At 28.8% G+C, this 23988-nt stretch overlaps 3 protein-coding genes across 3 annotated transcripts; all 3 read left to right on the top strand.

The window, feature by feature from the left end:
* LOC124937769 (cytokinin dehydrogenase 3-like) lies at nt 1-2454 on the top strand. The gene is made up of 5 exons (XM_047478087.1): nt 1-601; nt 692-819; nt 1457-1711; nt 1783-2057; nt 2145-2454. Exons 1-5 carry the CDS (start codon nt 1-3, stop codon nt 2431-2433), a joined length of 1548 nt encoding a protein of 515 aa, XP_047334043.1. The 3' UTR covers nt 2434-2454.
* Nucleotides 2455-6564: 4110 nt separating this feature from the next.
* Nucleotides 6565-9108, top strand: LOC124937768 (cytokinin dehydrogenase 2-like). Its single transcript, XM_047478086.1, has 5 exons — nt 6565-7192; nt 7279-7406; nt 8128-8382; nt 8458-8732; nt 8820-9108. Exons 1-5 carry the CDS (start codon nt 6565-6567, stop codon nt 9106-9108), a joined length of 1575 nt encoding a protein of 524 aa, XP_047334042.1.
* Nucleotides 9109-20118: 11010 nt separating this feature from the next.
* LOC124937763 (cytokinin dehydrogenase 2-like) lies at nt 20119-22095 on the top strand. The gene is made up of 5 exons (XM_047478083.1): nt 20119-20737; nt 20827-20954; nt 21102-21365; nt 21446-21717; nt 21807-22095. The coding sequence occupies exons 1-5, from the start codon at nt 20119-20121 to the stop codon at nt 22093-22095; spliced, it is 1572 nt and encodes a 523-aa protein (XP_047334039.1).
* Nucleotides 22096-23988: the final 1893 nt, after the last annotated feature.

Below are 23988 nucleotides of genomic sequence, written 5' to 3'. Positions count from 1 at the left end.
ATGCCTTCATCTATGATCATCTTTCTCACGATTCTTAGTCACTTAATATCCATTAATGGAAGAAATGTGACATGGAATGCCTCGCTTCTCCCTCCCGAGATCCCAGACAACAAGCTTCGAAGAGACGCCGAGGCGATAGAGTTAGCGTCTAGGGATTTTGGTAAGATCGTAAATATAAAGCCCGACGCGGTCCTCTATCCGTCTTCGGTTGACGACATCTTGAATCTTGTGAGCCTGTCTTACAACTCCACGACCCCATTTAGGGTGGCGGGGAAGGGACGTGGGCACTCGATTAGGGGGCAGGCCATGGTGAAAGATGGGGTGGTAGTTGAGATGACTTCTTTAAATGGTGTTAAGAATAAGAATAATAGAATTATAATTTTGAAGGATCCCGAATTAGGGTTTTGTGCCGACGTTGGTGCTGAACAATTGTGGATCGATGTTCTTAATGCAACTCTTCAACAAGGGCTTTCACCGGTTTCATGGACTGATTATCTTTACCTTACTGTTGGTGGCACGCTCTCCAATGCTGGGATTAGCGGCCAAACTTTTCGTCACGGTCCACAAATTAGTAACGTATATGAATTAGACGTTATAACTGGTATGCAAATTTTATATTGTTTATGGATACCAGATCATTTTTTTTTTATTATCGACCCACTAATTAAATAAGCCATTATTACTTGATCAGGAAAAGGAGAGTTGGTGACATGCTCCAACAAGAATAATCCCGAGCTCTTTTATGCGGTTCTAGGAGGTCTAGGCCAATTTGGGATCATAACTAGGGCAAGAATACGTTTGGATAATGCTCCATCAAAGGTACGCCAACTCATAATACACTATACTTGTTCTTTTTTAAAGATCGATCCTAGAGAAAAATTATATTTATATGAACACGCTCATGGTACCGAAAAGAGGAGGAATAACAAATGTGACCGTTAACTAAGAAAATCACTCTTCTTGATCTTCCAATGAATCTTCTCACCGATCAAATTAATAACATCTAGATTCTAGGAAAACTCAAGGTTAGAAAGTTTTTAGGTCACAAGAAGAAATTCTTCAATTCTAAAATTTATGAAGTACATATAACCGTAGCTAATTAATGTTATTTTTTTGGAGATGGTTTGATCTTGGATTTTTGAGAGTTTTGTCCAAAAATAGGTTATGAGTTTTCAGTGATTAAATTATTGTTTTTTTTTAAATTAATAAATTAAAAAAAAAAAGGATATTTTAGTCATTATTTAAACTATTTATTTGGTGGGTAAACTATAGTGACATTTTACATGTTAAATTCCAAAAATATCACATCAAACAAATTCAAAGAGTAAAAATGACAATTAGCGACAGTCATTAAAATGGTATGTATTTTTATTAGCAACATGATTTTGTTAAATTGTAAATTAAAACTCACATATGTCAACACATTTTATAGCCATAAAAAACTCTTCATTTGCAGGTAAAATGGGTGAAACTGATATACTATGACTTCTCAGCCTACAGTAGGGACCAAGAAAAGCTCATCTCTATTAATGATGATGGATTGAATTATTTGGAAGGTTCTCTTATAATGGATTATAGCCTTCCAGATAGTTGGAAATCGTGGTTTTCTCCCGATGATGTAGCAAGAATCAGCTCCTTGCTTACCAATCACAAGATTCTCTACTGTATGGAAGCAGTCAAGTATTATAATTACACCAATACAATCAATGAGGTTATAATCATCATTCTTTTTAAATAAATGAATTAAATAAAATATAATTTAATTTGAAATTTGATCGATAGGACGAAGATGTTGACAAGTTGTTCGAAGGCTTGAGCTATGTTCCTGGGTTTATCTTCAAAAAAGATGCAACCTACATGGATTTTCTCAATAGGGTGAGGGTAGAAGAGCTATTGCTTCAATCCTTAGGGCTATGGGATGTCCCTCATCCATGGCTAAATATGTTTGTACCGAAATCACGTATAATGGACTTCAACCAAAGAGTATTTGTCGATATCATACACAAGCAAAATAGATCAACCGGGCCACTCCTAGCATACCCAACAAAGCGAAACACGTACGTAGTTTTTTTTACTTAAAAATATCTTGTAACTGATCACATGATCTTCATATAATGTTTATGAATTGTTATGATCATGATCAGGTGGGATGATAGGATGTCAGCTGTTATACCGGATGGAGAGATTTTCTACGTCGTTGGACTATTGCATTCAGCTGAGGATGGTGACTGGGAAACATGGGACAATCAGAACAAACAAATATTAGACTTGTGCAAGAAAATCGGAATTGAAGTCAAGGAATATCTTTCTAATCAAAAAACCAAGGAAGAATGGATTCTTCATTTTGGTTCGAAATGGGAGACTTTCGTCCAGAGGAAAACTCAGTTTGATCCAAAAATGATATTGTCCCCGGGGCAAAATATTTTCAATTAACTTTTAGTTGATATATCATAAACTATACAATTACATAGAAAAATAAATGAGGAAAAATGCATTTTATATCTATGGTGGTCTAACCTTTTTAGAACCTTAAAATAAACAATGGAAATGCAATGGAAATGAATAAAGTTGTCACTTAATGACTTTGATGTGTTTTATGATTATGTTTATTTTTATTATCTTGTGATAACTAGGTAATGTACAACTTGTATGATGAAATTGAAGTTTGGATAGTGTGAATATGTTTTTTAAGAAATTTATCTTAACCTTTAACTATATTAAAGTCAAATGTTGTTTATATTGTCTTTACTTCTTTTATGTGTTCAAACCATAAAAGCATTTTTTAGAGTGAATCTCGTATATGCTTCCAACATTTTTGTTTTACTAAACGATGTCACGTTAAGTTTGCTATTTAGTCATTCTAAACGGTTCAGAGATATAGATATAGGGACAATATAGCCAACGAACAAGTATCAAACACAGATGAAGAAATGAGTGCAAATAAATCTACTCAAATATATAATTCATAGTAACAAAATAGTAGCCAATGGAATTAGAATAACCTCTTCAATTGGACATGCAAAAAATGAGGAATAGATCTTATCAAATTGTAGAATTGGGCCTAGGGTTTTGAGACTCAATTTAGTGTGTTTCAATGTTAGGTACAAAAGAAGGAAATAATTCATATATGATGAGAATGATATATTCTAAAATGGAAATAATATAATATAAATTTAAATAAATTTATAAAATTAACACTTTTATAACTATTTTTTTTTAATACAAATATTACTTTTCTTTGTTTGAATATAATAAGTTAGAATGACAACCAACGATCATTACTTTATTTAAAAATATATACTTCTTACAAAAATTATCCTAATCATTTGAACTATGTTAGTATATATATGATGTATAAACATGATTATATTTGATTAAAATATCACTTATTTATAAATAATACTTTTAATAAACAAGTTAAATAAATAAATAATTTATTACATTATTATATAATAAGTAAATGATTGTTTTTTTATATTTTAGAAATAAATTATAATATTATTTATAATATAGTTTGATTTATAAAAAATAATATAATATCCTATTAAGGTTGCTTGAAAAGATGGTTTTTAATATACCTGGTTACAAATTTCTTTCTTAAAAAAAAAAAACTTTAAATAGAAATGAAAATCATAGATATATTATATTAGAGTTAACATGAAAATTATTAAAATAAGTTGATTATTTTATAAACTAGGTAATGTTAATAAAGTCTTTTTCATTCTCCAATTAAGTTTTGAAATTATTTTTAAATATTTTATATAAATTAGGAATTTTCAAATTTAAACTATAGTCATCACCTATAATTAGAAAAATAGTTTTACATGTTTAAACCATTTGTAGAGAATTCTCTTGTATATGTACCAATGCCAACAAATCATTTTTTAAGAATTTTATAGTTTTTTGGAATTGTTTAAAAGGCTAAAACACATTTATATTTAAAAGTTCAAAACAAACATGGCTTAAATAAGCAAATGGGTCGGGTGGTTAGTTGGTTTTGGACTGATCCCTAGCTAGTCAACGGCGCGCGGATGCCAGTTGACACGGCAAGGAACTTGGTCAGCAAGCAAGTGGATCGGGCACAGGTAAGCGATTCAACTCGCACGTGGTTGTCCTAGTTTAGGCCGAGTTGAGATAATCTTCTTCGAATAGACGTCAGGTTTTTTTATTTTAAGGCCTTTAATCCTGAAAAAATTACATAGGAAGTTCCATTTATTTTTAGAATTCGTCTAGGCTTTCCCAATGTTATTGATCACTCTTAAGAATCTCGTTGGAACTTGATTGGAAAAGCTAAAGCTTGACCATAAATTCAAAATTTGACCAATTCGACTCCAAACTCAAATATAAACCGGTAGTTGACTTCTTTTTAATCATTATAACTAAATTCAATCATTAACGAAAAATGGGATATCAGTGAGGGTGAAAACCATTACTAAAAGCCTCAAAAACCGTCAATGATAACATTTTGTAATGGCGAATAAAACCGTTACTGATACCCTTAATTCGAAAAAATAGACGCAATTATCTATAACGGTGATTCCTTCTGTCCGTTACTGAAGATTTTTATCAGTAACAATTTTATATAGCCGTTACTAATATCTTCATAACCGTAATGATTTTTATAACCGTCACTGATAAAAAGTATCAGTAAGAGCGTTCGAGCGCCGTTACTAATATTCGTTACGGAAACATATTTTTCAACAAGTGAATCTTCCTAAGCTTAGACTATGATAATTATATGTTAATTTTAAAGCTAAAATTTGAGAGGTTTAAGGATTTTTATGAATGTGGTCGAAACTTAATCAAACTCATCGGGATTTATTGAAAAATGTTCCTAACATAATTTAGAATGTGTTAGAAATTTTTTTGTGTGGCCATTTTTGAGTTAGGGCTCATAAACAACAATCCCATTTTTAAAAATTTTAAAATTAAATTTGACTATTTCTGATTTGAAGTGAATTTTTCAATTTGGTAAAAGTCTTCTAAATATTTCTAAGATTAATTTTCAATCTTTAAATAGAGGATTTTCCAACTTATAACAACCCAAGAACTCAATTATAAAAAAAAATCAAAATTGTTTGAAACTAGTGTTACACCGTTCACTAATAACATATATACATTGAGTTTGGGATGATATTTTTAGCTATAGAATGATTTATGGTGGATTAGAACATCCTCTAATCCACTCTTTCGAATAAAAAAAAGAATGATTGGAAGCTTTAAATGGTGGAATATTCTTTAGGGAGTTTCATTCTTCTTATATTTTTTTCCTTCGAAATGACCTCGTGGTCCTTTTTTAGTAAGTGGCTAAGACGGTTGTAGTTGAGACAAATAACATTAAAGACATTTCTCTTGTGCAAATTAAGTCTAGGCTTATCGCCAAAATAATCATAATTTAATCATTTTAGCTTTTGGTTTGTTGGATTTGATAGAAAAATGAAAAGATAGGATTTGTCATCTTCAACAAAAAGCGCAATGGGCGTTGCCGGGGCGATGGGCATGTTCTGCGTTGGGGCTTCCGTGTCTTGGCCGGGGCATATATCTTAAGTGCCTAGGCCTTTGCTTGCTTGAGCTTTCGCTTCCGGTTTGGGCCTTGCATTTGATTTGCGCTTCAATTTCTGGCTTATGCCAGTTTTTTTTTTTTTAATCTTTTACTTGCAAAGTTGAATATTAATTTTATTTGTGCTAACTATATTTCTTATTTAGCCAATTTTTTTCTAATTAATATTTGTTTGTCTTTTTTTTTATTATAAAACAACTCAGAATTGTTATTATTTTATTTTTATTATTTTTATTTTTAAATTGGGGAGGTAAAAATTAGGTTACTACAACCATTTTCATTTTATAAAAACTAATATATATAGTACCAACATAAATATTTAAAAAAAAAAAAATAGAAGAAAGTGACTCAAAGCTTGAACTATTGGAATTAGAGTGGTTTCAAACAACATGTTAACCAGTCAGGTTAAGTTTGAGTTTTCTCTTTATTTTACAAATTAATTCACTGGTAATTGTATCGGTTTTACCGATTTTAATTCTATTGGGTTCGGTCGATAACCGAATTTGTCCGGGAATCGATAATTTAAAATTAAGTATTAAAATATAAAATAAATCTAATCAATCTATATATATATATATATTTATTTAACATGGTATGATGAGATGTAATTGGAGAGATCATTGTCAAAGAAATACTTTATAGTTAATTATTAAGATTTTGATATATTTTAATAAAAAGTATTGCTATGATCTTCTAACAAAAAGTAAGTTATTAATTTTTTTTTTAAGAAGAAAAGACAGACTATGTTAATATATTTAATTTAAAGATAATTTTTTAAAATATATTAGTTATTTTTTAAAATATTTAATATATTATAATATTTAATTATATATATATATATTGAAAATAATATAAAGCTTAAGTTTTAACATTTTTTTATTTAACTTAACTTTTCATTAAATTATTTTCCTGGTTTACCCTCTACCAGCTTCAACGATTTTCTTCATAAATTAGTAAATCAAAAGAGAACTCTTTCAGGTTTCTATATATCTCCTATTCCTAGAATGGTTAACTGTTCTTCTCTGATCATGCCTTCATCTATGATCATTTTTCTCATGGTTCTCAGTCATTTCATATCCATTAATGGAAGAAATATGACATGGAATGACTCATTTGTCCCTCTCGAGATCCCAGGCAACAAGCTTCGAAGAGACGCCAAAGCGATAAAGTTAGCGTCTAGGGATTTTGGTAAGATAATAAACATAAAGCCCAACGCAGTCCTCTATCCGTCTTCTGTTGACGACATCGTGAATCTTGTGAGCTTGTCTTACAACTCCACAACCCCATTTAGGGTAGCGGGGAAGGGCCGTGGCCACTCGATTAGGGGGCAGGCCATGGTGAAAAATGGGGTGGTAGTAGAGATGACTTCTTTAAATGATGTAATTAAGAATAAGAATAATAGAATTAGAATTTTCAAGGATCCTGAATTAGGGTTTTGTGCCGATGTTGGTGCTGAACAATTGTGGATCGATGTTCTTAATACAACTCTAAGACAAGGGCTTTCACCGGTTTCTTGGACCGATTATCTTTACCTTACTGTCGGTGGCACACTCTCCAATGCAGGGATTAGCGGCCAAACTTTTCGTTACGGGCCACAAATTAGTAACGTATATGAATTAGATGTTATAACTGGTATGCTAATTATATTGTTTAATTATGGATACTAGCACTCTTTTCTTATCTTTTATCGACTTAATAAGCCAGTATTACTTGATTAGGAAAAGGAGAGCTCGTGACATGCAGTAACAAGAATAATCCCGAGCTCTTTTATGCGGTTCTAGGAGGTCTAGGTCAATTTGGAATCATAACTAGAGCAAAAATACGTTTGGATAATGCTCCAACAAAGGTACACCAACTCATACACTATACTTGTTCTTTTTAAAACATGTAAAAAAATCCTATATAATTGCGTGTATAGACATTTAAATACAAGTCTTGATATATATATATATATATATATATATATATATATATATATATATATATATATATATATTCTCATGAGTCAAAACATGCATGGTACCCAAAAGAGGATCGAGGTACAACTAATTTGACCGTCATATAAAAAATATCACTCTTCTTGATCTAATCAAATAACATTTAGATTCTTAACAAAACTCAAGGTACTTAGACAATTTTAGGTCCCTATGGAGGTGAAATTCTTGCAATGACCTGATCTAGACAGACATTGAATCTAAAATTTCTTGAAGTACATATAGAGCTTTCCTAAATAATGTTATTTCTTGGAGCATGTTTGATCTTGAAATTTTTAAAGGTCTTTTAGGATTTGTCTAAGATATTGTTTGATAAAAAAAATAGGTCATTTGGGTTTTTAAGTGGTTAAATAATTATATTTTAAGTGACACGTAGAGAATTTATAAAAAAAGAATTGGGTAAAATCCCCAAAACTCCATGTCTAATAATATCTTCCACGGGTAAAAATTACAATAAACGGCTGTCATTAAAACCGTTATTATTGCAATTCGATGCATTTTTAAATTAAAGTTTAAATTAAAACTCCCGCATATGTCAACACACTTTATAGCCATAAAACTCTCAATTTGCAGGTGGAATGGGTGAAGCTGATATACTATGACTTCTCAGCCTACAGTAGGGACCAAGAGAAGCTCATCTCTATTAATGATGATGGATTGAATTATTTGGAAGGTTCTCTAATAATGGATTATAGCCCTCCAGATAGTTGGAAATCGTGGTTCTCTCCCGATGATGTAGCAAAAATTAGCTCCTTGCTTACCCATCACAAGATTCTCTACTGTTTGGAGGCAGTCAAGTATTATAATTACACCAATACAATCAATGAGGTTATAATTATCATTTTTTTAAATAAACAAATTAAATAAAATATAATTAAATTTGATTTGATTTTTGATCAACAGGATGAAGACGGCGACAAGTTGTTCGAAGGTTTGAGCTATGTTCCTGGGTTTATCTTCAAGAAAAACGCAGACTACATGGATTTTCTCAATAGGGTAAGGGTAGAAGAGCTAGTACTTCAATCCCTAGGGCTATGGGATGTCCCTCATCCATGGCTAAATATGTTTGTACCGAAATCACGTATAATGGACTTTAACCAAGGAGTATTTGTGGATATCATTCACAAGCAAAATAGATCAACCGGGCCACTCCTTGCCTACCCAACAATGCGAAACAAGTACTTTTTCACTTAAAATATTCTATAATGGATCACATGAATCATGATCATCATATAATGTTTATGAATTGATATGAACATTGTCAGGTGGGATGATAGGATGTCAGCAATCATACCGGATGGAGAGATCTTCTACGTCGTTGGACTATTGCATTCAGCTAAGGATGGCGATTGGAAAACATGGGACAATCAAAACAAACAAATATTAGACTTGTGCAAAAGAACTGGAATTCAAGTTAAGGAATATCTTTGGAATCAAAAAACCAAGAAAGAATGGATTCTTCATTTTGGTTCGAAATGGGACACTTTCCTTAAGAGGAAAACTCAGTTTGATCCAAAAATGATAATGTCACCGGGACAAAAGATTTTCAATTAACTTTTAGTTATTTAACCCTTTTGGAACCTTAAAAGAGAAACATTGAAAATGCATTGAAAATGAATAAAATTGTTTCTTATTTCACTTTGACCTAATCATAAACCAAAGACTATTTCAGATGCAAACTGAGTTTAAATATCTCTAAAAAAGTTCATTCGAAGGATTATTCATCTTAGTTCCTTCTCATTTCACGTGTATTGTTAAGACCTTTTAGATTCCACGAAATTGTTCTTGCGTTCAAACTTTAATCTCAAGGTTGAGAAGATTAAGGAACTCGTTTGACTTCTTTAAAAATGATGAATAGAGAGACTGATTTGAAACGCCGAACAATCGAGCAAAAAGAAATCAATGAGAAAAATATTCATCACAAAGTTGAGGCAGTGAAAACATGACTAGGTAATCTCTCTAGGTATGTTGATCTGTCAAATATACCGATGATACTTCAACAAAAAAAGAACGATGGTCACTTTTATGAAGATTGGGGTTTTGAAATCACCATTGGGCAATATCATTAAGTGTGTCGATTCGACCAATTATACCCCGATTGTAAAAAATAGACCTTGTACTCACAATGATTAAGGTTTTGAAATCACCGATGGGAAATCTCGCTAGGTGTATCGATTCAACCAAACACTCTGAGTAAAAGCTTGCTCGAGTTTAGAGTTTTGGAAATTTCTCTCTAAAAAAATGTGTAGAAGTAGATGAATTTCTGAAACTATCAAGTCTAAGAATGAACGACCTGAAGAAATCAGAATCTTCTACGAGAGTAAAACTTCGGTTATCAATAACTATTTTTGAAAACAACCACGAACATACGATTATGAATTTAACCCAAAACAATTTCTTTCGTATCAAGAAAAAAGTAGTGAAAACATCAAACCTCCTCTAAAACAGTCTAGCGTTTTTCATGGGTCTTGTAACACCGAAGATGTTTCGTTCCAGAGCTAATTAGGCGACAATGGGATCAAAACCTTCACTAAATTTTTAGGACAAGAAGGCAAAACATATTTATATTTATAAAGTTGATTTTTAAGCTTGCATTCATGTTAACCCAAGGTTAATCATGCATTTTACATCATGAATTTTTAAAAATCTTCAGGAGTTTTTGATTTTTCAAACATGCATTCATTGTTACCAACTGAGGCTAAAAAATGCGTTGTATTAGTGGCCTCAAGGGTCGAGCATGCATTCATGCATCAAAGAGGAAAACACCCTCGTGTCGATGAGTTGTTTATTTCTCTTTTCTATTAAGTTTGGAAGAATCCTCAAATTTGAATGTGAAGATTATCTCTAGTCGTTGTCACGTGTCAACAGATCCAAGAGCGATTTGTCTAGACTCGGAAGTCAGTAGCCTCAGCGTGCTGGACTTGTCGTGTGTTAATAAATCTGAGAGCGATTTGTCTCGTGTCGAAATTTAATAGCCTCAGCATGCTGGACTTGTTGTGAGTCAGCAGATTCGGGAGCAATATGTTCTATCTCGAGAGTCCGCAGCCTTAGCGTACTAAACTTATCATGAGTTAGCAGATGAAGGAGCGATATGTTCTGTCTTGATAATTAGTAGCCTCGGCGTGATGGACTTGTCGTGTGTTAACAGATTCGGGCACGATATTTCTCGTCTCGAAAGTAAGCAGCCTTAGCGTTCCAGACTTGTCATGTGTCAACAGATACAAGTACAATCTGTCTCGTCTCAAAAGTCAATAGCCTCAGCGTGCTAGACTTGTCGTGAGTCAGTAGATCTGGGAGCGATTTGTTCAGTCTTGAGAGTCAACAGCCTTAGAGTGCTAGACCCGTCATGTATCAACATATTCTAGTGCGATCTTCTATGTTAATCAACCTGCAGCCTTAGCGTACTAGATTCATTTGTTTCGTTCATGACTATAGCATGCCAGGTTCATTGGTTATGTGTTGTGAACCGACAGCCTTAAGCATGTTGGGTTTCATTTGTTTCATTACATGAACCGGTAGCTCTTGCGTGCCGAGGTCATTTGTTTCATTTCATGAACAAGTAGTCCTAGTGTGTCGGGTTCATTTGTTGCATTTTATGAACTGGAAACCCTTGTGTGTCGGGTTCATTTGATCAATTTCATAAAATGATAGCCTTGGCGTGCTAGGTTCATTTGTTTTAATTCACGAATTGGAAGCCCTAGCATGTCAGGTTCGTTTGCGTGCATTTCATGAGCCAGATTCCCTTGCGTACCTGGTTCATTTTTTAATATTACATGAATCAGTAGCCCCAACGTATTGAGTTTATTGTTGGTATTGTTTAATGAGTCAGAAGCCGGAGCGTGTTGTACTCTATGTTACTACACAAATTGTTCATCATCGTGCTAATATGATAATTTTTGTATTTAATAAATTACTCATTGTCTTTCTAAGTGAGAATTTGATGATTGTCAACAATCGCTCAATATCTTATTGATATGAGGACTAGTTATTACTTCTAAATAAAGTTGCTCAACATTTTACGATATGAGAGTTCAATTTCTTGATAGTTCATCATTGATTTGATGAAAAATTCTTTGATATGTTGTTTCTTATGGATCTTTTGTGACGTAAGAAATTAATATTTTCAAAAAACTACTTAATGTGTGATTTTTGTAGGCTTTCATTATTACGAAATAATTGAAACCTGTGTAGCCAAAAATCCAAATTCTCATCCTAGTGTGAATTTCATTCAACAAGGTCTGGATTCTACTTCTGTCATCGATGTAATCCCTAGATCATTGTGATCTAAACCTTATCGTTGAAACACAAGATACACCACAACTCAAGTGTGTTGTTTGCTGTCAATTGTGCTTTGCAGGTGATACTAACTCAAAGAGTATCTATTCATCCTCGATCGACAAATAGAACTACCCAAGCACATCGTCTTACGAATGTGTAGGGAGTCTCTATACAGGCATGATTGTAGCATGATATGTTACTATCTTGTATAGGTATTTTGTAGGAATGTTGTTACTGTCATGCAATTGATTCCTCAAAATGTATCATCATCATAAAAGGTAAATCATAATAGAAGATGCACGACCTAAGTTGTATATTTCTCTTTTCTTTGCATGGTGGGGTTACAAAATTGGTGCATATTTAATTAGGCTTGGACACACATTTTGCAAAGTAAGAGGTCATCTTCTCCAAACTCTGTCCAATAGGAGTATTCTGTAGACACTCAATTTTTACACCCCGAAATTATAATGATTATGCCCGGTTCAGTATGATATTCATACTTGATTATTGGATCGGGAGAGCGAAATAAAAAATAAAAAACTTTGAGAAATTGGCCTAAAGGGACCCTCGAGTAGCAGTTCAAATGTCGATTTCCAAAAATATACGAGCTTCATATGTTTTCATACGTTTAGAATGATGGTTTTGAAAAATAATGAACATTGAGTGTAATATTGTTGTTGGACAAAATGTACCGAACAACTAATTCGGGACTCTTTTGTGTGTCCAAACGTCAATTTTCAAAAAGAGTTAGAATTCGATAAACCTTAAACATTCAGATTGACCAGTTTAAAAATCATGAATTTTGAGTATAATATTGTTGTTAGCAATTTTGTGCAGAAGGCCTTTGAAGAGGAAAAAATGTCAAAATCGAGTCGAAACAAGCAAGTCTAGAGCAAGTCAACAAGGGTCAACGTGCCAGGCTTCGCGCCTAAGAAATTTCAAAATTGCGCATGTTGACATCTTGTTGAGGCTAGACGCGGATCATTTGGAGAAATCGACCAAAACTGTGGTTTTTTGGTTATTTTGCTGAGGAAAATCTGAGAGTAGCTCCAACTTCAAAAAATCACCTAGGACGCTATGCTCAATGGATTTAAGTGTTCTTGGATGTTTTGGAAAGTTGGGAGAGTCATCAACCACGTTTGTTTGTACCCAGAATAATGTCGATACTCTTAGCCCCCTTAAGTCGGCGTTAAAGATGATGCGAAGACATGCTCTTGGTGTTTAATTCACAACTAATACTATAGTTTTTGGTTTTTGGATTGTTATCTATTGAATGAAATCTAAGACATAGTCCATTTGAATGGCACCAGTCCAGCGTTTCCATTCTATGTCTAAGGTAATTAATTTAGCTCAACAATTCGATGCAAGTCCACTCATCTTGTTCTAAGAGCGAACTAGAGCATGGGGTGACTTTGAAAATTCATATCTTTTGTTTGGCTCAATCATTTTGAGCAAACAAGATACCATTGGAAAGTTCTTTGAGTTAACATTCATTTGTTAACAAGTATAGCTCGTCGTTCGATCTATAATCCACGTAGGTCGCCCGTAAGTCAAGCTATTCACTTCATGACCCCTGGCGTTCCATCGAGAATTGTACGGACCTGCAGCCCGTCGTGAAGTTTTCTTCCAACACCAAAGTGGAAACCAAGAAGCTCACATTTTCCATGCATACTCTTTTTATTTCAACCTGCGGCTTTTTTTAGATTCGGATTTTTTAAATAAAATAAATAAATTAATTATAAAAAAATATTATTAAATAATTTCAAGTTGATATTTACAAAAATAAAATAATATATATATATATATTTCTAGTTTGGATTCTCCAAACCATATTTACTTAAATCCATATCTCTTCCGTTAATTAGTAAAAATGGTTTGGATTACAGATTTGATTAATTTAGTTTAGATTTAATATGGATCGGACAAAATGGATCGAATTTACCCGTTTGTTCACCCTTACATCTAGGTCGCGAGGAACCGGCCGCGGTCAGGTAAGGTCGAGTCGAGGAAGGCGGTTAATGAATTAGGCATTCTGTGTGTTGACTTCTGCGTTGACTGCTCTTTTGCCTGGTCCTTTTTAATTAGCAGAATAAATATTGCTCATTCGAGGATTCCCAAATCACATGACCCTACCCCAGGGGCGGAGCCACGTTTATCCTTACTTGGGCTGTAACCCGGGTAGCCTAAATTTCTTTTGTATGCATTTGACAATAACGACGGTAAAATACTGTCGTTATTGATATTTTCCCGTCATTAAAAGTGTACTACTTTTGTATTCTTTGATTGATAATAGCCCGGATAAAATTTTTTAAAATATTTAGTTCGAGTAGCTTTCAAATTCTGGCTCTGCCTCTGCCTCTGCCTCTGCCTCTGCCTCTGCCTCTGCCTCTGCCTCTGCCTCTGCCTCTGCCTCTGCCTCTGCCTCTGCCTCTGCCTCTGCCTCTGCCTCTGCCTCTGCCTCTGCCTCTGCCTCTGCCTCTGCCTCACTTCAGCTCCCCTAGCTAACATCTCAACCAATATGTGTTAACTGCTTATTTGATTTCTTTGATTGATTTGTTTTCCTTTCACCCATCAGCCAACTCGACTTCAGTTGACCCTTCATTAGCCTCCTTTGAGGTCCGGTTTGTTACACCTTTTTCGCCTGGTTGACCATATTTTGATCCCATTTCTTTTTATAAATAAACTAACATTAATATTGAATATATTTTTCTTATCTAATGTATTTATTTTGATTGATTTATTTAATTTTATGCACTTATTTATGTATTTATTTATTTTAGAATTCAATTAATACGATATCACTTTTAAATTAATTGTTTATTTTTAATATAATACAATAAGCACTTATCAAATTTTAAAAATAATTTTGTTCACTCAAATTTATTTTAAAATTATAAATCTGAGGTAAAATTAAGTATTTACCTAACTCATATACTTCAATTTAATAATTGAATATTATTTTAATTCATTATTATATATATTAATTAATTAATATATTTATAAGATATTATAATAATTTTATTATATTAATTTATTAATTTATTTATAAACTTAATGAAATTGATATATTAAGTTTAACTTATATAATTTTCCCTATAATCTCTCTTTTATATTTTAAGTATGGTAATATAATTATATGTGATCAAATATGCTATTTCAAAATTTATGTTTCACTTTTATCAACTTCACACGTATATAGGGTTTTTCTTCTCTTTTCATTATATTTGACTTATTTTATAAAATAATTAATTTTTGTAAAAGTGATATACAATGGAACATAATATATTTGAACTCTAGTTATATATATATTTTTTGTTATTATATATAATAGAACAAAATTAAGTCAATTGTTACTTTCTTAATTTATTCATTGATTGTTAGACGACTCTAATAAATTTATTATTATAATTATTTAATATTTTTTTAGACGTTTTTTTAGTCTATAATTGTACTTTATTTAGTTATCATAATTTCAGAATTATTTTTCAGATGTTTATTTCATCTTACATGCACACGGATTTCTACATTATTTTTTAATGATTATTTAATTAACACATTATTATCATGTTTTGGTTGATGAATTATTTACAAGTCTCACTAGTAATCTTGGAGTTGTTTTTTCATTTGTTTCCCTCTAATTAACACAATACACTGTTATTATATATTATGTTGTTGATTAGAACATTCACAATTTCAAGTTTAAAGATTATATATTATCAATAATTTATAATTTTTTCTTGAACATTAAGTTTTCAATTTGTTTTTTCATTTTGAGTTTTGGAGAATATTAAGTTATATATCATCATAATATTATTAAAATATTAAATATTGTGATTTAGAAAATAAAAAAAGAAATTGTACGTATTAAAAGTTAATATAAATTTAAAAATAAATTAATATAATAATGATATTTTCATAATATTATAATATTTTGGTAATATGATATTTTCATAGTATAGTATAGCATTATAAGTCTCCACTGTAATTGTATATTATATATGTTAATGTTATAAGGATATTAAATAAAACATTTTTTCTTTTAATTAATTAAAATAAAATAAAATAAAATAAAATAATAATTTTTATTTATGTATTAATATTTAATTATTAATAATATTTTTATCTATTTTTTATTATAAATTATTATATTATTATTTAATATTTTAAATATTATATTTAAGAACTAATAACATATGTTAATTAATATATAAAAACTAATTATAGTTTTATTTGAATTTATATTTAGTTAAGTTAAATGTAATTAATTAGTTGTAACAAAATAAATATAAAACAAAATAATGTATATATATTTAATGTTAGTTATGATTTAATAAAAAATAATTTGGCAAAATTTAGAAATATTTGTCAAACATTTGGTGTCAAAAATATATTATATCTCTTTTTTTATCCTTGATTAAGGATATTACAGCGAATATTACAGCGAAGATTACCTGTTCTCATGCTACTATCTTGTATATAATTCCCCATGCTTTACATTTACATCGCAAATTTTCTCCTTCTATTTTAGGAAGCATATCAAAATACTGTCACCACTTTGATTTTAATGGTCTCTTTCGTTTACCAATACCAGTTTTGGAGGCTTGATCTTAGGAATCAATGCACGTTTCTTTATTTGCATCTAAATTTGTCATAGGTGAACCCTCCGCACTATCCTCCTCAATATCAAAATTAATTTGTGAACTCATTTTATTGTTGGATACTAGCGGAGTTCAAGAGATTAAAAAAGATGAAAATTAGAGAAGGAATGTATATTGAAGAGAAGTGAGAAAGATAGAAGAAAAAAGGAATAGTGAGAAAGACGGAAGGAGAAAATGAATAGAAATTAAGGATATGGATTAGGCCCGTTAGGGTTAGGGTTTTTTTGTAAGGTAGACAAGTTATTTTTTTTATTAATATATTAGGTGGGACGGGTTGGGTAGGTGAGTTCGGATTGATGAGTGACCTGATTTTTTAATTCAGGTTGACCCGAACCCAACTCAACCCAATTTTCTTTTTCAGGTTATATTCTGCAGTTTATTAGGCAGATTATTAAAGCAGAATCAAACAAGACCTTAATAATTGAATATTATTTTAATTCATTTTTATATATATTAATTAATTAATATATTTATAAGATATTATAATAATATTATTATATTAATTTATTTATAAACTTAATTAAATTGATATATATTAAGTTTAACTTATATAAATTTTATGTGAAAGTGATAAATAATAGAACATGACATTTGAAATAGTATGTTTGAACTCTAGTTATATATATATATTTTTTTTATTAAATATACTTTAAAAGTGTATTTGATTATAATTTTTTGAGTGAGCTTATTACGCAAAGTTAATGTAGCAGTTTATTAGGCAGATTATTAACGCAGAATCAAACAAGACCTTAATAATTGAATATTATTTTAATTCATTTTTATATATATTAATTAATTATTATATTTATAAGATATTATAATAATATTATTATATTAATTTATTTATAAACTTAATGAAATTGATATATATTAAGTTTAACTTATATAATTTTATATAATTTTTAGTTTTTTTTCTCTTCTCATTATATTTGACTTATTAAAATAATTAATTTTTGTGAATGTGATAAATAATAGAACATGACATTTGAAATAGTATGTTTGAACTCTAGTTATATATATATATATATTTATTAAATATACTTTAAAAGTGTATTTGATTGTAATTTTTTGCGTGAGCTTATTACGTAAAGTTAATGTAGCAGTTTATTATGCAGATTATTAACGCAGAATCAAACAAGACCTTAATAATTGAATATTATTTTAATTCATTTTTATATATATTAATTAATTATTATATTTATAAGATATTATAATAATATTATTATATTAATTTATTTATAAACTTAATGAAATTGATATATATTAAGTTTAACTTATATAATTTTATATAATTTTCAGTTTTTTTTTTTTCTTCTCATTATATTTGACTTTTTAAAATAATTAGTTTTTGTAAAGGTGATAAATAATAGAACATGACATTTGAAATAGTATGTTTGAACTCTAGTTATATATATATATATATATATATATATATATATATATATATATATATATATATATATATATATATATATATATATATATATATATTTATTAAATATACTTTAAAAGTGTATTTGATTGTAATTTTTTGAGTGAGCTTATTACGTAAAGTTAATATAGCAGTTTATTAGGTAGATTATTAACGCAGAATCAAACAAGATCTTAATAATTGAATATTATTTTAATTCATTTTTATATATATTAATTAATTATTATATTTATAAGATATTATAATAATATTATTATATTAATTTATTTATAAACTTAATGAAATTGATATATATTAAGTTTAACTTATATAATTTTAAATAATTTTCCTACCATCTCTTATATTTTAAGTATTATATTATTTTTTCTAAAATTTATGTTCCACTTTTTATCAATGTCTTTAAAAGTATATGTTTTCTTTTTCTCTTTTCATTATATTTGACTTATTAAAATAATTAATTTTTGTGAAAGTGATAAATAGTAGAACATGACATTTGAAATAGTATGTTTGAACTCTAGTTATATATATATATTTTTTTTGTTATTAAATATAATAAAACAAAATTAAGTCTTTTGTTACTTTCTTAATTTATTCATTGATAGATGGCTTATGGCTCTAATAAATTTATTATTATAATTGTTTAATATTTTGTTTAGATGTTTTTTTAGTCTATAATTGTATTTTATTTAGTTATCATAATTTCAGAATTATTTTTCAGATGTTTATTGCATCTCACATGCACACAGACTTCTACATTATTTTTTAATGATTATTTAATTAACACATTATTATAATGTTTTCCTCGATGAATTATTTACGAGACTCACTAGTAATCTTGGAGTTGTTTTTTCATTTGTTTCCCTCTAATTAACACAATACACTGTCATTATGTATTATGTTGTTGATTAGAACATTCACAATTTCAAGTTTAAAGATTATATATTATCAATAATTTGTAATTTTTTCTTGAACATTAAGTTTTCATTTTTTTTTTCATTTTGAGTTTTGGAGAATATTAAGTTATATATTATCACATTATTATTAAAATATTAAATATTGTGATTTAGAAAAAAAAAAAAAAAAAAAGAGATTGTACGTATTAAAAGTTAATATAAATTTAAAAATAAATTAATATAATAATAATAATATTTTCATAATATTATAATATTTTTGTAATATGATATTTTCATAATATTATAGTATAGCATTATAAGTCTCCACTGTAATTGTATATTATATATGTTAATGTCATAAGGATATTAAATAAAAACATTTTTTAGTTTAATTAATTAAAATAAAATAATAATTTTTATTTATGTATTAATATTTAATTATTAATAATATTTTTATGTATTTTTTATTATAAATTATTATATTATTATTTAATATTTTAAATATTTTATTTAATAACTAATAACATGTTAATTAATATATAAAAACTAATTATAATTTTATATGAATTTATATTTAGTTAAGTTAAATGTAATTAATTAGTTGTAACAAAATAAATATATATATATATATATATATATATATATATATATATAATATGTTAGTTATGATTTAATAAAAAATAATTTAGAAAAATTTAGAAAAATTTGTCAAACATTTGGTGGTGAAAGGTGAAAGTGAAAAACTTTTAAATTATGCTATAGAAAAATATCTCTATATAAATCTAGATCAAGATTGTATAATAAATTATTTTGCTTTAAAGAAAAAGAAAGAAGAATACATGGAACTAATTTTTAGCCAATTAATATATATAAATTTATTTAGTTTTGTTCTGTTAACAAAAATAAAACCCAAATAGGAATAATATTAATAATATTTTAATACTTTAAAAAAAATATGAAAAGCTTTCACAAAATATTATTTTGTTAATATTTTTTCTTATAATAAATCTTCTAAATATTTTTAAAAGTTAAAACTTTCTCAAAAATATATAATTTTTTTATAGAAAAAGTGGAACTTTATAAAAATTAATCTACTAAATCTAATAAGATATGTAATATTATTTTTAGATACAATTAATCTGGTAATATTATTATAATCTTTGAAAATAAAGTAATTTCTATATCTTGTGGTTTTCAAATAAAAAAAAAAAAAGAGATATATTATAGAATATGCTTCAATGGTTTTCTTCATAAATTAATTAATCACATGAATTCTTTCTATTTTTTCTCTTCTATTCCTAAAATGGTTAAATGTTCTTCTGTAATGTCTTCATCTATGATCATCTTTCTGGTGATTCTAAGTCATTTGATGTCTATCAATGGACATAAAATGACTTGGAATGACTCGCTTCTAGCTGTCCATGTCCCAGGCATCAAGCTTCGACGAGACGCCAAGGCGATAGAGTTAGCGTCTCAAGATTTTGGTAAGATAGTAAATATAAAGCCAGATGCGGTCCTCTATCCGTCGACTGTCAATGACATAGTCAATCTTGTTAGTTTGTCTTACAAATCCACGCCCTCCTTTGGGATCGCGGGGAAGGGTCGTGGTCACTCTCTTAGGGGACAAGCCATGGTGGATGGTGGGGTGGTAGTGCAGATGACTTCTTTAAATGGTGGTAAGAATAAAAGTAGAATTAAGATTTTCAAGGATCCTAAACTAGGGTTTTGTGCCGATGTTGGTGGTGAGCAATTGTGGATCGATGTTCTTAATGCAACTCTTCGACAAGGGCTTTCACCAGTTTCTTGGACAGATTATATTTACCTTACTGTTGGTGGCACACTCTCTAATGCTGGTATTAGCGGTCAAGGTTTTCGTCATGGTCCAGAGATCAGTAACGTATATGAATTAGATGTTATAACTGGTGAGAGTAGATTGTATTGTTTATTGATTCCTTCTCTTAATTTCACTATATACATATATAGTAATTAAACCATGCATTTTTCTTATCAGGGAAAGGAGAGCTTGTGACTTGCTCCAGGAACAATAATTCAGAACTCTTTTTTGCGGTTCTAGGAGGTCTAGGTCAATTCGGGATCATAACTAGGGCAAGAATTCATTTGGACAAAGCTCCTACAAAGGTGCGCAAGTTTAAATATCTTGTTTCATTAATTAAAATACTAACTATTAGCCATGGTAGGCTAAAACGTCGGTATATTCGTGTCTAATTCTTTCTTTAAAGAGTCGACAAGCTGATAATGTGAACTATATTGATTGCATGAATGCAGGTGAAACGGGTGAAACTGATGTACTCCGACTTTGCATCCTACATGAGAGATCAAGAGAAGATCATCTCTAGTAATGATGATGGGTTGAACTATTTGGAGGGTTCTGTAATAATGGATTATAGCAATCCTATTGGTTGGAAATCCACATTCTCTCCCGATGATGTATTAAGAATCAAATCCTTGCTAGCCCAACACAAAATTCTTTACTGCATGGAAGCAGTCAAGTATTATGGTTACTCAAATATAGATTCTACAATCACTGAGGTTATATATCATCTATCATTGATTCTTTTAATAAATTTATTAAAGAAAAATATCATTTGATTTGATTTTCTGATTAATAGGCAGAAGTGGACAGCTTGTTCAAAGGCTTGAGCTATGTTCCCGGGTTTATCTTCAAGACAGATTCATCATATTTGGATTTTCTCAATAGGGTACATCTAGACGAGCTAGTGCTTCAACCCTTAGGGCTATGGGATGTTCCTCATCCATGGCTAAATATGTTTATACCGAAATCGAGTATAATAAACTTCAACCAAAGAGTATTAGTCGATTTCATACACAAACAAAATAAATCAACGGGGCCAATCATAGCCTACGCAACGAATCGAAACAAGTATTTTCTTTGTTTATTTTATTTTCACTAAACATATTGAGTATAATTGATATCATATATATATATTCATGAAATTTGATCATGGTCAGGTGGGATGATAGGATGTCAGCTGTTACACCAAATGGAGATATCTTTTATATGGTGGGACTATTGCATTCGGTTTTGGATGGAGATTGGAAATCAAGGGACATTCTAAACAATCAAGTATTAAACTTGTGCAAGCAAAATGGAATTGAAGTTAAGGAATATCTTTCGAATCCAAAAACCAAGGAAGAATGGATAAATCATTTTGGTTCGAAATGGATGACTTTCGCCCGGAGGAAAGAACTGTTTGATCCAAAAAAGATTTTGTCACCTGGACAAAAGATTTTCAATTAAATTGTAATTTGTTGTTATAACATTAATTAATTAAGTAAGAAAAATCAGATGATTATGGAAAATGTTGAGTTTAGATACATGTTGATCTCGGTATCTGACCTTCTTGAATTAATAAATGGAGATTAGAAAAAATAAATTAATAAATGTGTGTTAATTCCTTTTGATAGTCTTTTTTTTTTATATTGAGTTTATCTATACATATATATATACTTTCCTTTAGATATAATTTTATTTTATTTTGTAAATGATTTTGGTGTGAAGACTAAAATCGTGATTTTGTATATATTTTATTTTGTTATATCACTGAGTTATAAATTTTATTTTTACTTACTGAGTTATAAAACTTTAAAGTATTTAAAAATTAACTTCATTTTTTTATATATTTACAGGTTCACACTTGGTCATTTCTCATAACCACACCTGTGTTGTATTTATTAAATTTTAATATTTTTCATATATATATATAGTAAATGACGAACCTATACTATGATCAAATTAGTTATTCACTAGATCTAGGATTTGAATTATATTGGATATTTTGTCTTTAATTATAGAAATTGGGTAATTATCCGTGGCTGGGACCAACACCACCAACCTATGTTTTATTTATCGTATTTTCTAACTCTCACTTCTAATTGAGACCTTGTTTGGACAGGGTTAATGTTAATAATTTTGAATAAAAAAGAATAGTGGTTAATGATTTTAAAGAGATGAGGTTTATTTTTTATAAAAAAGATTTAAAAATATTGATATATATAAATAAAAAATAATAATTTAATATTTTAATTAATGAATGAATAATTTAATATATTTGATATGTTCAATTTTTTATAAAATTAAAATGAAGGACAGAAGAAGACAGAGAAAGGGTATACGTTGACGGGCCATTTTAGATTAAAAAATATATATATATTATTTGAGTTTTAATTAATTTAATTATTAAATTTTTTGTTTGTATTTAAAATTTAAATTTAATAAAATAAAAATATTTAAATTAATAAAATAATTGATTTAACAAAATTATAAATATAAAATATTAATGGTAACCAAGGAAAAAAAAGTATATTGTAATTATGGTGTTATTATTAATTAGTATTACAAGTCTGATGGAAGATTATCTAAAATTAATTATTTTCATTAAATTATTAAATTATAATTAAATATGATCATTTTTAATTAAATAAATAAAAATATAAACAATATAAAAACGCAAAATTAATATATATGTCAACCAAAATAATAAATTAAAAATCAATTTTCACTTAAAAACTCTTATTCATATCAAATTTTAAAAAAAAATGCATTCATAAATTTTTTTTATGGTGCTATTATTGATTAGTATTACAACTCATATGGAAGATTATCTAAAAATTAATTATTTCATTAAATTATTAAATTATAATTAAATATTATCATTTTTAATTAAATTAATAAATAATATAAAAATGCAAAATCAATATATATGTCAACAAAAATAATAAATTAAAAATCAGTTTTCACTTAAAACTTGTTCATACAAATTTTACTAAAAATATATTCATAAATTATTTTTATATTTTTTAACCATTCAAACTCAGCTCTAACTCCATACTCATAAGCGTTTCCAATCATAATAATATATAATAATACAATGCTATAAAGAAAATAAAATAAAGTAAAATATACGGATAACGAAATCACCAAATCACCGAAGTTTAAGGTTGATTTAAGGTGTGTGCTTAAAATATTTCTCTTAAAATAGTTCAATCGTCTCTCATTATATAGGAGTTATCGCGTATGTTGTCTCCTAGGGTATAACGAATCTAGTAACGATTCAACACTAGAATCATTATGTAATGAATTTGCCAAATATTTGAATCAATCACCGAATTAAAAGTATTTGAAAGAATTATC

Source organism: Impatiens glandulifera, chromosome 5, assembly GCF_907164915.1.
Source record: "Impatiens glandulifera chromosome 5, dImpGla2.1, whole genome shotgun sequence".
Taxonomy (NCBI): Eukaryota; Viridiplantae; Streptophyta; class Magnoliopsida; order Ericales; family Balsaminaceae; genus Impatiens; species Impatiens glandulifera.
This window is presented reverse-complemented; position numbering and strand designations above follow the sequence as displayed.

Coding starts and splice junctions, on each gene's coding strand:
- LOC124937763 (XM_047478083.1), top strand. CDS start 20,119: ATGGTTAAATGTTCTTCTGTAATGTCTTCATCTATGATCATCTTTCTG. Junction 20,955..21,101: donor TGGACAAAGCTCCTACAAAG/GTGCGCAAGTTT, acceptor GCATGAATGCAG/GTGAAACGGGTGAAACTGAT. Junction 21,366..21,445: donor TAGATTCTACAATCACTGAG/GTTATATATCAT, acceptor TCTGATTAATAG/GCAGAAGTGGACAGCTTGTT.
- LOC124937768 (XM_047478086.1), top strand. CDS start 6,565: ATGGTTAACTGTTCTTCTCTGATCATGCCTTCATCTATGATCATTTTT. Junction 7,407..8,127: donor TGGATAATGCTCCAACAAAG/GTACACCAACTC, acceptor CTCAATTTGCAG/GTGGAATGGGTGAAGCTGAT. Junction 8,383..8,457: donor ACACCAATACAATCAATGAG/GTTATAATTATC, acceptor TTTGATCAACAG/GATGAAGACGGCGACAAGTT.
- LOC124937769 (XM_047478087.1), top strand. CDS start 1: ATGCCTTCATCTATGATCATCTTTCTCACGATTCTTAGTCACTTAATA. Junction 1,712..1,782: donor ACACCAATACAATCAATGAG/GTTATAATCATC, acceptor TTTGATCGATAG/GACGAAGATGTTGACAAGTT. Junction 2,058..2,144: donor TACCCAACAAAGCGAAACAC/GTACGTAGTTTT, acceptor GATCATGATCAG/GTGGGATGATAGGATGTCAG.